General features: G+C 33.0%; 1 protein-coding gene across 3 annotated transcripts in view; it reads left to right on the top strand.

Moving 5' to 3' along the window:
* Positions 1-15,541, top strand: part of LOC105466320 (butyrylcholinesterase) — a 68,949-nt gene that overhangs the window by 22,828 nt on the left and 30,580 nt on the right. The window contains exon 3 of one of the 3 annotated variants that reach the window (XM_071091198.1): positions 14,420-15,181. The exons of the other annotated variants lie outside the window; for them this stretch is intronic. Coding sequence (XP_070947299.1) covers positions 14,420-14,621 — 202 coding nt within the window. The 3' untranslated portion in view covers positions 14,622-15,181. Of the gene's footprint in view, positions 1-14,419; positions 15,182-15,541 lie in introns of those variants that run through there. 3 annotated transcript variants of the gene reach the window in all.

Here is a 15,541-nt window from a genome sequence, read left to right as displayed (position 1 = left end):
AAATATATAATATTAACAATTACATCAATTAAATTTATTAGTTGCTAACATTTGCTCAGGACTTCACTTTCATGATTATAGCAATTCTCTAAAGAAGTATCATCATCCTCAACAGGTGTTAATAAGGATATTGAGGCTTACAGAGCTGAAGCTGCTCAGAATTCCACAGCTATTAGTGAAAAACAGAACTCCACATTGAACTTTGTGGTGTGATGGATGAACCCAGATCCATCTTCCCTAAACTTTGCTCCCTCTTTATTAGAATTTTTGTATACCACTAGGAAAGGAAAAGAGTAAAAATTCCATCTCCTTTGACCTTAGTTTTTTTTTTTTTTTTTAATTTCTAAAATCAAAGTGTTAATACCTATCTCCTTGGCTGTTACGGAAATTTGAGAAACTATATGTAATATGCCTGACATTATTCCAGATACATACTCTAAGTAATATTGCCAGATAAAATACAGAACATTCAGTTAAATATGAAAATAAGCTAAACCAGGAATACATATGTAATATATATTATTTTAAATATGTAAGTATGATACCAATACTAGCATATATTGGTATGAATATAATACTAATACTAATATGTATTATAAATATACTTATAAATATAATATTTATAATTAAACATTAGTATAAATTAAAAATTAGTATAAATATAATACTAATTATAATATATATTAGTATAAATATGCCCCGTAAATCTGATGGGGCATAATTACACTAAACATTATTTGTATTTTGGTTGGAATTCACATTGAACTGGGTGTTTTGCTTTGTTTTCACTAAATGAGGTAAACCTAACTGCAAGCTTATGGACTACAGAGAACAGGAAGTAGCCCGAAGGAAAAAAATTTTGACAAAAGCTGAAAAATATGTCAGAGAGAAGTTTAGAGAAGTTCAGCAAAGGGCCCAGGGGTTGGTAGGCAGAACAGAAATCAGGCCAGCAAGAACTGGAGAATGGGGACTCAAGGGACAAGCTGCATTTCTAAAATTTAGCTGAATTCCTGAAGATAGGCTCTTGGCTAGGCAGGGCTCAGCATGCACGTTTCAGGTTTCCAGTAAGGATTAGTGAGCTGAGGAAAGTAAGGATTGACATCATAAAAAAGAGCAAAAACTAAACTATTGATATTATAACTAAACTAAGTTTGCCTTCTCCTTTAACCTGAATCTCTAAAGTTATAACTATGTATTTGCATTTATTTTATTGTTTTTGGATTTTTCTTTCATTTTATCTTCTTAAAAAAATGGTAACATCTAGGGAATAAATATTTCAAAGAAGACAGTCATAAAAATTTTGAATCATATTAATGAACCCTGAAATAGAGAATGAGAGGAGAATAAAATAAACCAGAAAACGTTATTTGTAAAACCTTAAACTAATTCTATTTACAGCACTACACTGCAATCTCAGATTTCATGTGCAAATTATTTATTACTAAATTTACTACTTACAATAATCTTATATACTTAGTATACGATTAACTCAGATATAATATGAGGGATACTACTTGTATTTATTAAAATGAAATCATTGTGGAAGTCAAAGAAACCTAACACTTATGAAAAATTACTAAATTTCTAGTACATATAAATCCTAATCTTGTTTTCTCCATCAAATTTGGGGTCAGATATTCTGTTAGTTACTCATACTTACAGTAGAGTATGTGTAAATTAAGGCAGTTTTTTTTTTTTAATTTCTACCTTAAATTATAGGTGATAGCTGAACTGGTTGTTTTTTAATCTTTCTTAATTTAATTACATTATTTATCTTCCTTTAGTACAATGCAGACCATTTATATATAAAGAAAAAATAATATTAGAGTCAGATAATTATCTACTAAATATAAAATTAAACCTTATCTTTAAAATTGTCCTTTGTTATTCTTGAAATTTCTACAGAAAATACGCTTTTAATCATACATTTATTTTTATTGTGTTTCAATATTTTTTCCTTCTTTTTTGGACTAGAAAATATTTTGAAGTAAAAGAATCTAAATCATAAGTTCAATCACAGTTGTAACACAATCTGCTTGTAATCAACATTTCAATGAGATTTCAATAGTATTGACTTTACAAAATGTTGATAAACCGGAAGTGTGAACCTACTTCAGGTATAAACACATAATCAAATATCTACAAATGGAAAAGAATAAGACGATGAACATGCAATCTTTAGTAATTTTAGAACTGGAAACTATTCATGTAACAAAGAAGAAAAATATAAAAGAGAACAAAATAGATGATTATTGTAAAACATTAAACATAATGACTTGATTATTTAACACCTATACATAATATAAAAATTAGTTCAGCAATAGAAAGATTTCAACTACATATTAAATTATCTTGTAAATTTTATTAGTAATTAGTCTTATTTAACAGTATGATGCAGAGAACTGTTTAGTATAATTTTGCAACTTCTGCTGCTAAATCCACAGTAGTCTCTCGTTTTATGATATATTTTTCTGTTAAAAAAAGTTTTAAACAATTATCCTGACAGAAAAAAAAAAAGGACCCTCATGAAATGCTTCAGACCAAAAGTAATGATGATAGAGTAATTAGAAAAATGTAAAAAGTCCTATTACATTATGAAGGATATTGAACATTTCTAGTAGCTTTCAATGAGGACACAGAGAAAGAGGTATAGAAAAAAATTCTGGAAGAACTAATGCTGGTGTAAAGTGCTATGGACCACAGTCCTTTAATGACTAGACTATACTTTCATTTCTGAGGGGGCATTTAGGAAGCACCTCTCCAATACTCAGACATGATTAGAGTATATGCATATTCACTGTATTATGCTTCCTTTGAGAGAATATTGATTAAACCTTTTTCATTATGAGAAACTACCACATTAAAATACAGCCCAAATAAATAACAATTATGCCACTGCTAACTGAAAAACAAAATGGACATTTTTGTGTAAAATATTTAATTCTCTTTTTGTTTTTCTGTTGTTCTACAATCGTTAAGTTCTAAATACAAGCAAGAGAAAAATTTTCAAATGAAATAAAGATGTTATCATACAGAAAATTGGAAATGCCCATGCTAAATCCAGTTTAAGCATGGAACATTCCATTTGTTTGAAAGTACACTAAAATCATTTTATTGTGTAACATGCAAAATAAATGGTTAGATTATCATGCCAATAATAACAGATAATGTCTAAAATTATATATAGAGTATAAGTATGGATAAATACTTGATAAAGTATGTGATAAAGATTTGATAAAATACATGAGAAACTCTTGTAGTGGGACCACAAAAAAAATCAAAAGACTCATGAGATCCATTTTTTTCATTGATAGATTCATGTCTAAGAAATAGTTGGATAAGGATATTATAGTATTTTTAATACTTCCAAACTGTTCAGCTATTGATAAAATTGTGTATCTTAGAGTTGGTACTAAAATACTGAGAATGAATAAAGATCAAAAATATTTATGTATATAAACTTGTTTGTTCCTGATGTAATTCAGATGGTCCTCTGTTCTTGAAGGTCAGTATTCACAGTCTTTCATATCCAGCCTTCAGATATTTTGAGCTTGAACTAACATACACTAAAAGGAATCTCTGGAGATTGAAAGATGAGAAGAACAGAAAGGAAAAAAAGGAGGAAAAATAGTCAAAAGGCCAGATATGGTTTGAAATGGGCTTCTGTATCCAAGATTTTCTGACACCAGGGCCCATTTCTTTTCACTAGATCACCTAGCCACATTGTCACTCTAAATTTACTGTTTTTGATTATTTCTTAATCCTTACTAGGATCAGTACTTATTATTAATAATATTTCTGTTGTTAGGTTCTAACTCTATGCATTAGGAAGGTAAAACTGTGGTTATCTGTATACACTATCATCTTGCTGATGAAATATTATATCTAAATTATTATATTGTTTTCTTTGAAATTAATAAATTAAAAATAATAATACTGAGAACAGAATTCCAAAAGTAGAATTTTCTAAGAGCAAATAACATTAATTTTTTGTCAGTTTAGACTTTTTTTGGTAGACAAAGAGAATTCAGTTATTCCTAGAGCATTACCATTGTCTGTTCATGCAAAACCTCCCTTATGTTTAAAATAATTGTATTATGTTTTCATTTATCACACATTCTTGCATTCCACACACACACGCTTACACTGCTCTATTAGGCACATCTACATACAACTTGTTATCCATTCATTAATATGTGGGCAACCATGTTTTCACTTTTTTTGTCAGACTGGTTTCCTTAGGTATCAAATGGAAATTCAGATAGAAGAAGCCTTAAACCTGCACCTGCATCTTTAGAGATCATTTCTAAATTTAACCCTTCTGTCAAGAATCTAACTGCCTACAAAATGGAGAGGTCTAATCCTCAATTTTAAATTCACCTACAGTTTTACTTTTTCACTTCTGAGCAAGAGAGTTTCAATTGTTGGGTTTTTATATTCTACTAATTAAAATATAACATTACTGTTATTTTCATGACCGATTTTTTAAAATAATGATTTCTTGCATCTTAAATATCAATTAGGTAACACAACTCTACTTTTATCATCACTGTGCAATAAATTTCAGTCACTTTAACTTATAACTCCAATAAAATGCAGAAGGAAAAGGATACTTCACTCTACTACATATTTTAGAGTTGTAATATATTAATCTTGAGCCAAATCCTCCGTTCTTCTAAAAGTTCTCCATCAGTTTTATCAGCTGGATATGTCATGGTGTGTCCTTTGATGTGAAAGCACCACACCAGTTCTTCATTTAACAGTATACTAAAGACCAAAACATTTTGAAAGAGACAGAAAGAGTAACAGCAAGCTTACCTCAAATACTGCTAAGGAAGCCAGTGTAGAAAAACTTACCATTCATTTCAAATGGAGGAACTTAATTCTCCAGGTAGCCACAAAACAGAACTAATGAGCACAATGCATCCCCACTCCCAGCAGCACTTTGACTAGTGGTGTTTGTTTGCATATTTCCTATCATGTTTGTCATGCCTTTAGTAGATGATTTGGCTGGCACAATATCCTAGCCTAGCCTCAGTGTAGAAATCTGGCAATAAAACAGCATATCCAAAGATAAAATAAGAACCAATGTTAAGTGATGAATCCATGCAAAGTACTCAGTGAATCTCTTAAAATATGCCTATCCACACACACAGGAAGGAAATGTATGTGCTGGGAATCTGCATTCTTCTGGAACACCGTATGTAATGTCTATTGAGATATTTTGAGTGGGCATAATCTTCCTAGGAGGGATAATAGGGATAACTTTCATAGACACTTTCTGTGAACTAGAATCTGCTGCTAGAATATCAGAACTTGAACAGACGAATATCCTTACCTCACACTGAATGTAACTAAAGATGACACAACTAATTCTTGTTATCAGATATTTATGTTTAAAAACTCAGTAAGCAAAAGATAGCCTATCTGAAACATACTACTTTGTCTACAAAATAAATCTCAACTCTGTAACTGATGTTAAAGAATTATGTGAATCATGTAATATGATGTCTATCATTTAGTAAGCATGACTAAGAATAGTAATTTTAATAATAACTTATACTACCAATAATCATAAATGTATAAAAGTTTCCTAGGAGTGTAGAAAATTCTGACCACTGTAAAATACTAATGAAAGACTGGAAATAGGAGCATTTTCTCATAAACTATGATAACATAATTCTTAGCATGATAATACTTTTTAAAAAGTTTGACAGTTAAAGAAATTTAAGACAATGCTCTACTAGACACCCTTAAAGTGAGCTGCTGCTGTTACTGTAAGTTTAATCATTATAAAAGCAATGACACTTCTCTTAGTTGATTTGTGTACATTATCATAGTATGTATTTTTTCTTTGGGAAATACTATATCATGAAAGTATGCTACCCTTGTGTTATGAAAATGCATGGAAATTTGGGTGAATTATTAGACTAAAATATACCTAACGAACATTTGCTTTAATATACCTCTGATAAATTTGTGCAATGGATCTAAAAAGTTATACATGTAGGATTATATAGACATATACATAGTGAAAAATAACATTTTAAAGCATATTGGATATAAAAAGATTTAAAATCTACTCATTCATCCTAAATGTTTATTGCATAAAAATAAATGCATTAAAAGTATACAGTAAGTAAGTTTTATTCAGAATACCATACAAAAAAAAAATACATGAACATTCAAATTTGGCAATAGTGATGTGTTCACAACAGCTGAAAACACTCATACATGATTAAAATTTAAACCATATGGAATTTGGGTTTAGCTATGGTTTTATACCTGGATTTAAATATTTTTGCTTATATTGGCTTAATGTTGTCCATCCAATCCCTCAAAAAGACCACATAAAATACAAATTAACATTTTTGCAATATAGAAACATGAGGGCCATAACAACTTTTTCTTCCATAATTTAAATACCAAATAACATTATGACATCCGTTAAAAATCTTTTAATAATATTTTGATAAATACATATGGATCATTTACTTTTTAAATAAAGTAAGCATAGTCATTGGCTTTCTTCCTTTTTAAACTTAATATAATATATAAAGTCAAAAGGGATAAAAACTGTGAGTATATTACTCCATAATTGATAGTTTTCTTTTTTCTTATGTTTTACTTTCTTAACTTATCCAGAGAGAAAATTATATTTAACATTTTTCTGCAGTATATGCCCATGTTTTGTAGATATGTATGGCTCTTTAGAAGTACATTTATAGCAATATAGATGTGATTCAAAATTAGTCTTTTTGAGTTGTAGCAGAAATAAAGTAACCATAGTATAGTCATAGCCTTTTTTTTGTTTGTTCTTTGAAAAGACAGGATCTTGCTCTGTCTCCCAGGCTGGGGTGCAGTGGTGCAATCACGGCTCTCACTGCAGCCTCAACCAACCAGGGCTCAAACAATCCTCTCAAAGTGCTGGGATAACAGGCATGAGCCACCTCACCCGGTCTATAGTCACAGCCTTTAAAATTAAATATTTATTTGTCATGTTTATAAAAGAAGACTAAATTGGTATTTAAGTAAAACACATTTTAAAGATAATCTTGGCCGGGCGCGGTGGCTCAAGCCTGTAATCCCAGCACTCTGGGAGGCCGAGGCGGGTGGATCACGAGGTCAGGAGATCGAGACCATCCTGGCTAACATGGTGAAACCCCGTCTCTACTAAAAAAAATACAAAAAACTAGCCGGCCGAGGTGGCGGGCGCCTGTAGTCCCAGCTACTCGGGAGGCTGAGGCAGGAGAATGGCGTAAACCCGGGAGGCGGAGCTTGCAGTGAGCTGAGATCCGGCCACTGCACTCCAGCCCGGGCGACAGAGCGAGACTCCGTCTCAAAAAAAAAAAAAAGGCCGGGCGCGGTGGCTCAAGCCTGTAATCCCAGCACTTTGGGAGGCCGAGACGGGCGGATCACGAGGTCAGGAGATCGAGACCATCCTGGCTAACACGGTGAAACCCCGTCTCTACTAAAAAATACAAAAAACTAGCCGGGCGAGGTGGCGGGCGCCTGTAGTCCCAGCTACTCAGGAGGCTGAGGCAGGAGAATGGCCCGAACCCGGGAGGCGGAGCTTGCAGTGAGCTGAGATCCGGCCACTGCACTCCAGCCTGGGCGACAGAGCGAGACTCCGTCTCAAAAAAAAAAAAAAAAAAAAAAAAAAAAAAAAAAAAAAAAAAAAAAAAAAAGATAATCTTACAACATCATAGACTGTGTAGCATTTGTTCATAAAAGTCACTAAAGTATTACAAATTAAACATATCAACAGCTACTAAAAGGAATATATGATTTTCTCATTATTTTCATATGGTATAGGTATCTGGTATGCAAAAATTAGGTATGTATTTGACATGATAAAATAAATCTTGAAATATGTTTTCCATCAGCATATATAAATTAATGACCAGAACCTGTCACTATTTTTCAATAGCTGGAGTTGGAACACTTAACATTATTTAAAACACGCAACAATATACCAGGTTGTCAGTTTCTATTAAAGGAAATTCAACTGAACAAATGTTAAGCATAAAAACTTCACTATGAGTAAATAATTTTTGCATTAAAAAATCTCAACCAGGTGTAGTGGCTCACGCCTGTAATATCAACATTATGGGACGATCAGTTTGGCGGATCGCTTGAGGTCAGGAGTTCAACACCAGCTTGGCCATCATCGTGAGACCCCGTCTCTACTAAAAATATTGTACAAAAAATAGCCAGGCGTGGTGGCATGTGCCTGTAGTCCCAGGTTCCCGGGAGGCTGAGGCAAGATAATCACTTGAACCTGGGAGGCAGAGGTTGCAGTGATGTGCCAAGATCATGCCACTGCACTCCAGCCTGGGTGACAGAATGAGACTCTGTCTCAAAAATAAAAAATAAATAATAAATAAATAAATAAATAAATAAATCTCATAATATTTCTTTATCTTTATCTCAGTCATTATTAAGTAAATATCTGAGTGTACTATGCTGCTGATAGTAACTGGTTGTTGAAAACAACTATGTTTTAGGTATATTATAGTATTATTGTATTCCAAACAGGGAGAACTTTAGCTATAGTTCCTAAGGAAATTTACTAGACAAATAAGGTTCCAGGAAATATGACTTGATTTTTAAAATGGCCCTTATCATGAGAGATCACAGAAAAAATAAAAATCATATTATGTCAGAAAGGTAGACAAACATTATAATTCAATTATAATTTACCTCAATCTGCAAGGTTTTTGTACTGAACTTATAAAAAATACCAGTATGAAAAATTTAAATGAATTAACGTGAAGAACTCAGTGAAACATTTTCTTCAGTTTTGAAATCTTTTAGCTTTAAAATCAAAAAGGAAATGAAAATTAGATACAATTTACATTTCCTTTTCCACTCCACCAACCCCCAAAAAGGTAATAATTTCTTAAGGAAAATATGATAGATCATAGTTGTTTTAAAGTTAGAGATTTTGATTGTATTTATTTAACATATCCTCCTAAAGACATGGCGTCATGATTTATAATTATTTCTGTAAGATTATAGTGTTCTGGTCATGCTGTTTTCTTCCTTTAACAACTGAGTTTTGCATAGTCAATCAACACTGTCGTAAAGAGAACCAAATATAGCCATTAAACAATTAGAATAATACTTCATTTATGATTTGGCTATTATTTAGGCAGATTTTAAAAACTATATAATGATTATTATAAAGATGTGTTTACACCATTATTTGTGTATCTGGTTCTAAGACCTTTTGGTTTTATCCAACATTATGAATGTAAATGATGATCATAAAATATCTGATATTTTATATTAAATTTTACCTCACATCTGTATGATTTACTATAATTATTTCACAAATACTTATTGAGCACCAATTGTGAGCCAGGCACTGGGCTAAGTGCTATGGAGTCAGTATGAGTATATCGTAGAATAAAATGCAGGCCTACCATCACAGAGGTTACCACTTACTGCTGGCAGATCACAGCAAATAAGCAATTTACCAAACCACGTAATGAGAACTATACTATGGTTAACTACAGGCTTAGGAAATAAACATAGGGGAACCCCAGTCCAGTCCTAGAAGCTTACAGAAACCTTTCTCAAAAAAATAAAAAGTTTTGGGGGAAGATGAAACAGTACAGGCAAAGACCGAGAGGTGATAGAGAAAGAGAAAGTAAAAGGTCAGGTGTGAGGAGACATGATCTGGGGAGTTATGAAGAAACCAGATTGTACATTTGTAAACCAAGCTTGTTTCAGATCACATGCCAAGAGCACCATGCGAAAATTCTTCTTTAATGTGAGGGGAGAATGCTATCAGATTTGAATTTTAGAAAAATCATTCTGTGTGCAGAAGAGAGAATGGCATAGAAGAGAGTTAGAAAGCTGACAGGGAGAATGAGAAGAGACACATTGTCACATTCCGGGGCAGCAATACAAATTGTGTAGACTGGGGAGTAACTTTGGGAATGAAAAGACAAACCAGAGGATGGATTTCAGATGTTCAGGGAATATTATCTATGAGCTCTGGTAATCAGGTAGATATGAAGAGTGTGTGAGAAGAAAGGAAAATCAATGAATGTGATTCAGTTTTCTTACTTAGCAATACCCAGGGCTATTTCATGAGTTAAGAACGTGTGTAGGACTGAAAATTAAAGTAAGACGAAGTGTTTTAAAAATTAGAAAAAGAATTGTGGCATTTCTAAATGCAAAGAAAGTAAGTTTAACCAAAATAAAAGTGAAAGATTGGTAAAGATTAAAAATATGATCGTTATGCTTAATGATTTAGGTTATTGCTGTCATCCATTTGTGCTGTATCTCAAATCTTACCAAATCATATGAAGAGACATGTCTTTCCATCTGCCTATGTGCATATGAGTGTGCAAATACCATGTTAAATAATTAAAATATGTAACAAAACCTTGTAAGCCACTAAGAAACATGTTTGAAAGTCCTTTGGAAATAGGTTTTTGTAACCTGTTAGTAACCTTTAGTAACCTATACTGAAATCTACATTAGTCAAACTAATACATTTTCTAAGCTTCTAAAGCCCTCAACTCTTCTTTTGGGATTTGCAATCTGGCAGCAAAACTAACTGCAGTTTCAATTTATGAACACTTATTTTACCTTTTGGCTTTAACTGATGCGTGACTGATCGTGAAGTTTCTATTTCATCTTCACCCCTCTCAAGTGATGGCTTTTTTATTCCACTACTCATGTACATACAGCCATATATACGTATATATGCCTACTAAGAGCTCGTCATTGTTTTCAAAACATTATTCCTCCTTCCTCCACAGAATAAACTCTCTTGAAATAGATTCTACTAGATTATATCAGAGTATACGATTTACATTTTATTCTTGCTGCATTCATCTGCTTAAAGCCTGCTGAATCTTACTCATCCATTGGAGATGTTTTAGCATCTAGCTCATTTTCCTTCTATCTGCTAAAAATCTTGTAAACATTTTTAATTATTTCAGTGTTTATACAAATAAACTATGCAATGCTTTGACCTTTTTATCTAATCTTTCTCACCTGCAAGAATCACAAACTTGTTTATGTTTAAATATGTGATTGCTATCAAACAGCTTAATTAATGTGTCTGGATATAAACGTGTATGCACACTATGTTAATAAATTCAAGACCTTAAACTCAAGAGATTCTTTAATGTTGCCTGACATTAATGTCTCTAGCCAATTTATTCCCTCAGCGCTCCTAAAGGATATTTATACCTGTTCTGTCTTCCCAAAACTCAAAAATTTCTTCCCTACTCGCACAGCTACAAACTTGCTTTTTATGCAGTCACACACAAGAAAACAAAATCCAAAATTAATCAGATCACAAAATCGATTAACCTATCAAAAACCACGGCCAAGTCCTCTCTAACTCCCTCCAGTTGCAATGTCAATTATGCCCTTGTCTCCCATCTAGACTTGCCGGTGGGATTCTCTAGAGCCCATTCACGCATGACTATGCAAGAATTTAGTTCTAAAAGTATTTTTCTTCTTTTTTTAAAAATCATTTTTGCCCTCCATTTAATTATTCATGTAGTTTTACTGCTGGGAAAAAAAAAATGCGTAATCTGAAAAAGACCTCATACTGTTTAATAACTACTTTCCCATTTTCATATTCTTCTTGACAGCAAAACTCACTAATAATTTACCTCTACCAATTGCCCACTTTTATCCTCTCATTCTTTATTTAAACGATTTCACTATCCCAGTTACCTGATTCCAACTATTCTCATATTGGTCTGTATTTCCATGTTGCCAAGTCACTTAATTATTTCTGAATCATCTTAACCTATCATCAGTATTTGATGTGCATGTAATCTCTCTTCTCCTTGAAGCATCTGTTTCAGTGGAGTCATGGAAACCCAGGAATCATCAGAGTTTTTTTTTTCTAACCTTTCTAGTCTTACCATTTTAGTCTCCTTTGTGATTTCTTCTCATGTCAAAGTACTGTAGTGTACTGCAGCTCAGTCCTTGGACAACTCTTTCGTGTGCATGTTTATTCCATGGGTGATATCAGTCAGTTTTACTGCCTTAGCTAACTTCTACATACTGATGACTTCTAGTTATATCTGCAGCCCAGGTCTCTTCCTAAACCCCTGTGCCTTATGTACCTATCTACCTAAGTATTTAATATGCATTTCAAACTTTATATATTCTTAATTTACTTTTAATATTCTCCTCATATACTTCCCCACTTCAGTTAAAAAAACAATTTCATTCTTTCTCTTGCTTATGCCAAAAAATTCAAGATCAATATTGATCATCATTCTCCATAGCCAGTTAATTAGTAAATTCTGTCAACTTGACCTTTAGAAAAATAACCAAGTCAGAATTCTCTTTAAGAGTTTACATTGTTTATAATTACTATGCCCATTACATATTTAGTAATTTAGAATAGTCAGAAATATAGTCTGGGTATTGGATGATATTAAGAGATTATTGTTAAATACATTGATTAAGTGTGAGAGTGTTGTTTTGGCTCAGTAAGAATATGACCTTTTTTTAGACGTGCATACTAAATTTCTTAGCTGTACAATATCATAGTATCTGTACTACAGAATTAAACAAGTGAATAGAATGAGTTAGAAACTCATTGCAACTTCCTACACACTTAGATTTTTCCTTAGCATGTATTTACTTAACTGATTGATCTTGCTCATCTCTCTCTCTTTCACCAAAATGTAAGCTCTAAAAAGATGGGACTTTTCATTTATTTTGTTTGCAACTATATTCCCAGTACCTACGACATTATTAGGCACACAATAGGTAGTCAATGAATACTTTTTTAATATATGAGTAATTATTTATTAGATGGATTATTCCCACCTTCCCAATCTCTAAATCTTCCCAGAGCTAAGTTCTTAGATCTCTTTTCTTCTCTTTTCCTGAACTCTTCCTTAAAACTATATATATATTTATATTATAAATATATATATTTTATATTATATATATATTATATATAAAATATATATTTTATATTATATATATATTATATATAAAATATATATATATTATCTATTGGCTGGGCGTGGTGGCTCACGCCTGTCATCCCAGCACTTTGGGAGGCTGAGGCGGGTGGATCATGAGGTCAGGAGATCCACACCATCCTGGCTAACACGGTGAAATTCCGTCTCTACTAAAAATACAAAAAAAGTAGCCAGGCGTGGTGGCGGGCGCCTGTAGTCCCAGCTACTCAGGAGGCTGAGGCAGGAGAATGGCGTGAACCTGGGAGGCGGAGCTTGCAGTGAGCCGAGATCCTGCCACTGCACTCCAGCCTGGCCGACAGAGCGAGACTCCGTCTCAAAAAACAAAACAAAACAAAAACAAGCAAACAAACAAAATCATTTGTTTCTAAATCATTTGTTTCTATGATATTAAACATCATGTAAATGCTCATGAATTTATATCTCTGTAAATGTCTCCTTCATTAACAAGTTACAAAAAAAACCCAATTTTGCTATTTTTAAAATTTTTCCCCATTCCACATCAGCAAATTCCTGTCATCTTGACCTTCAAAATGGATCTGAAAGTAACTTAGGTCTCGTTATCTTCAGAACTAAAAGCCTAATCTGAGCCACCAAGGGATCTTTTCTGGTTTACTACAATAGCCAGTCTCCTTGGTCCCACCCTTTTCTCTTCATAGTTTATTCTCCTCCCTATGTTGGAGCGATCCTTTCAAAATATAAGCCAGATCTTAGCACTGCCTGATTAATAATTCTTCAGTGATTTTTGTATTTTATCTTGAATAAAATCTAAATTTCTTATCATTATCTAAATGGGCCCATATGACAAATTCTTTGACAATCTCTGATAAGATAATCTCTCTGCTCACTATACTCCAACCAACTTGGTCTCCTTCATATCACTTATTGCAAATTAATGGATAAATATGCTCTGATAATTTGAATAACTTCATGCAAATTCAACCAGCTTTTAGTAGCAGACTCCAGTTGCAAAGCTGGTGATTCCAAACCATGCAGCATACAGTTCTCACCTCAGAGTGTAATGTGCTACTGGAAACAAGTTGGGGACATTAATGAAATTACAGAACATAAAATGTATGGGCTGGGGACAGTGAAGGTTAATATAGCGTGGTTCTGCAACATTGAAGTGGGTAATAGCTAAACATAGGTGTATATGCAGTGTGTGTAATATTATGACTAGACCTCAGGAAGAATGTGGAGACACAGATGTGAATCACCACGTGTAAGTATAATTAGAAACAAAAACGGATATATTTGTCAAAATAGTGTATAGAGAAAAGAAATTTGGGGCGAGGTTATGTCTTGGGAACTCAGAATCTGAATCGTAGTTTGATTTTTTACTTTTTACAACATTTAAGTATTAAGGTCTTACTTGTTTCTGGAATACTAGGTCAATATAACAGCAATTTCTTTCTTTCTTTCTTTTTTTTTTTCTTCAGACCCAGTCTTGCTTTGTCGCCCAGGGGATGGAGTGCAATGGTGCTACCTCAGCTCGCTGCAACCCCGCCTCCCGGGTTCAAGCAATTCTCCCACTTCAGCCTCTCAAGTACTTGGGATTATAGGCACCCACTCCCACACCTGACTAATTTTTGTATTTTTGGTAGAGACAGGGTTTCTCCATGTTGGCCAGGCTGGCCTTGAACTCCTGACCTCAGGTGATCTGCCCCCCTCGGCCTCCCAAAATGGTGGGATTGCAGGTGTGAGTCACCACACCAGGCCAAAATAACAGTAAGTTTAAAGGTGAAAAGGGTACATATATATCTTTAATACAATCTCTGGTTGGTAAATTTAAAAGTCCTGAAAATCAGTCTGGTACCATCTGCTACATGGATGTGTCTACTAATTACCAAAATTTCTCCTCATTCTAATTTTTCTTCCCATTGAGAATCATTGATTTATAGTGTTAAAAGAAAATGCTTTAGGAAAACTAAATTTAACAGAGGTTACTTGAGCAAATAATGATTCATGAATTGGTCAGCACTCAAAAACAGAAGAAGGTTCAGAGACCTATTCCCAACAGCTTATGACTGGCTAAAATGGTAGTAGCAAAACAGGTACAGCCTAAAAATAAATAAGTACTTTAACTAAAAACTATTTTGTGGCTAAAACTCTTATCATTATATAAACAATATAAAAAATAGTGTGACTTACTGGTAAATGCATGTCTGAAAGAATGCACTTCCTAGAAAAGAACTGGAATGATGATTCTTAAAATTATAAACATTTTTTAAAATGTAATACTATTTACTTTAATTACTTTTAATTAAATTTCTAAAAATATGTTTTATTAGTTTCAAAAAATATTAAAACAATTCAGGTTAGATGTTAAAAAACCGAAACACACCTTTAAGTATGAATTTCTTGGGCTTTTTCACTTTCAAAGAAAACACCTTGACTTAAATTGAATTTCCAACATAATATGATGCATCAAAAAGAGCACGGCATTAGAGGAAAACAGCTTGATTTTGAATGTGTGCTTGCCACATAGTTGCCAAGCTAATTGTTCCCTCTATGTCTCTGTTTCTCTAATAAAACCTACCTCACATGGTTATTGTGTAAAC

The sequence above is a fragment of the Macaca nemestrina genome, chromosome 2 (assembly GCF_043159975.1).
Source record: "Macaca nemestrina isolate mMacNem1 chromosome 2, mMacNem.hap1, whole genome shotgun sequence".
In the NCBI taxonomy this organism is placed as follows: Eukaryota; Metazoa; Chordata; class Mammalia; order Primates; family Cercopithecidae; genus Macaca; species Macaca nemestrina.
Note: the sequence above shows the minus strand (reverse complement) of the source record. Positions and strands in the feature narration are given on the sequence as shown.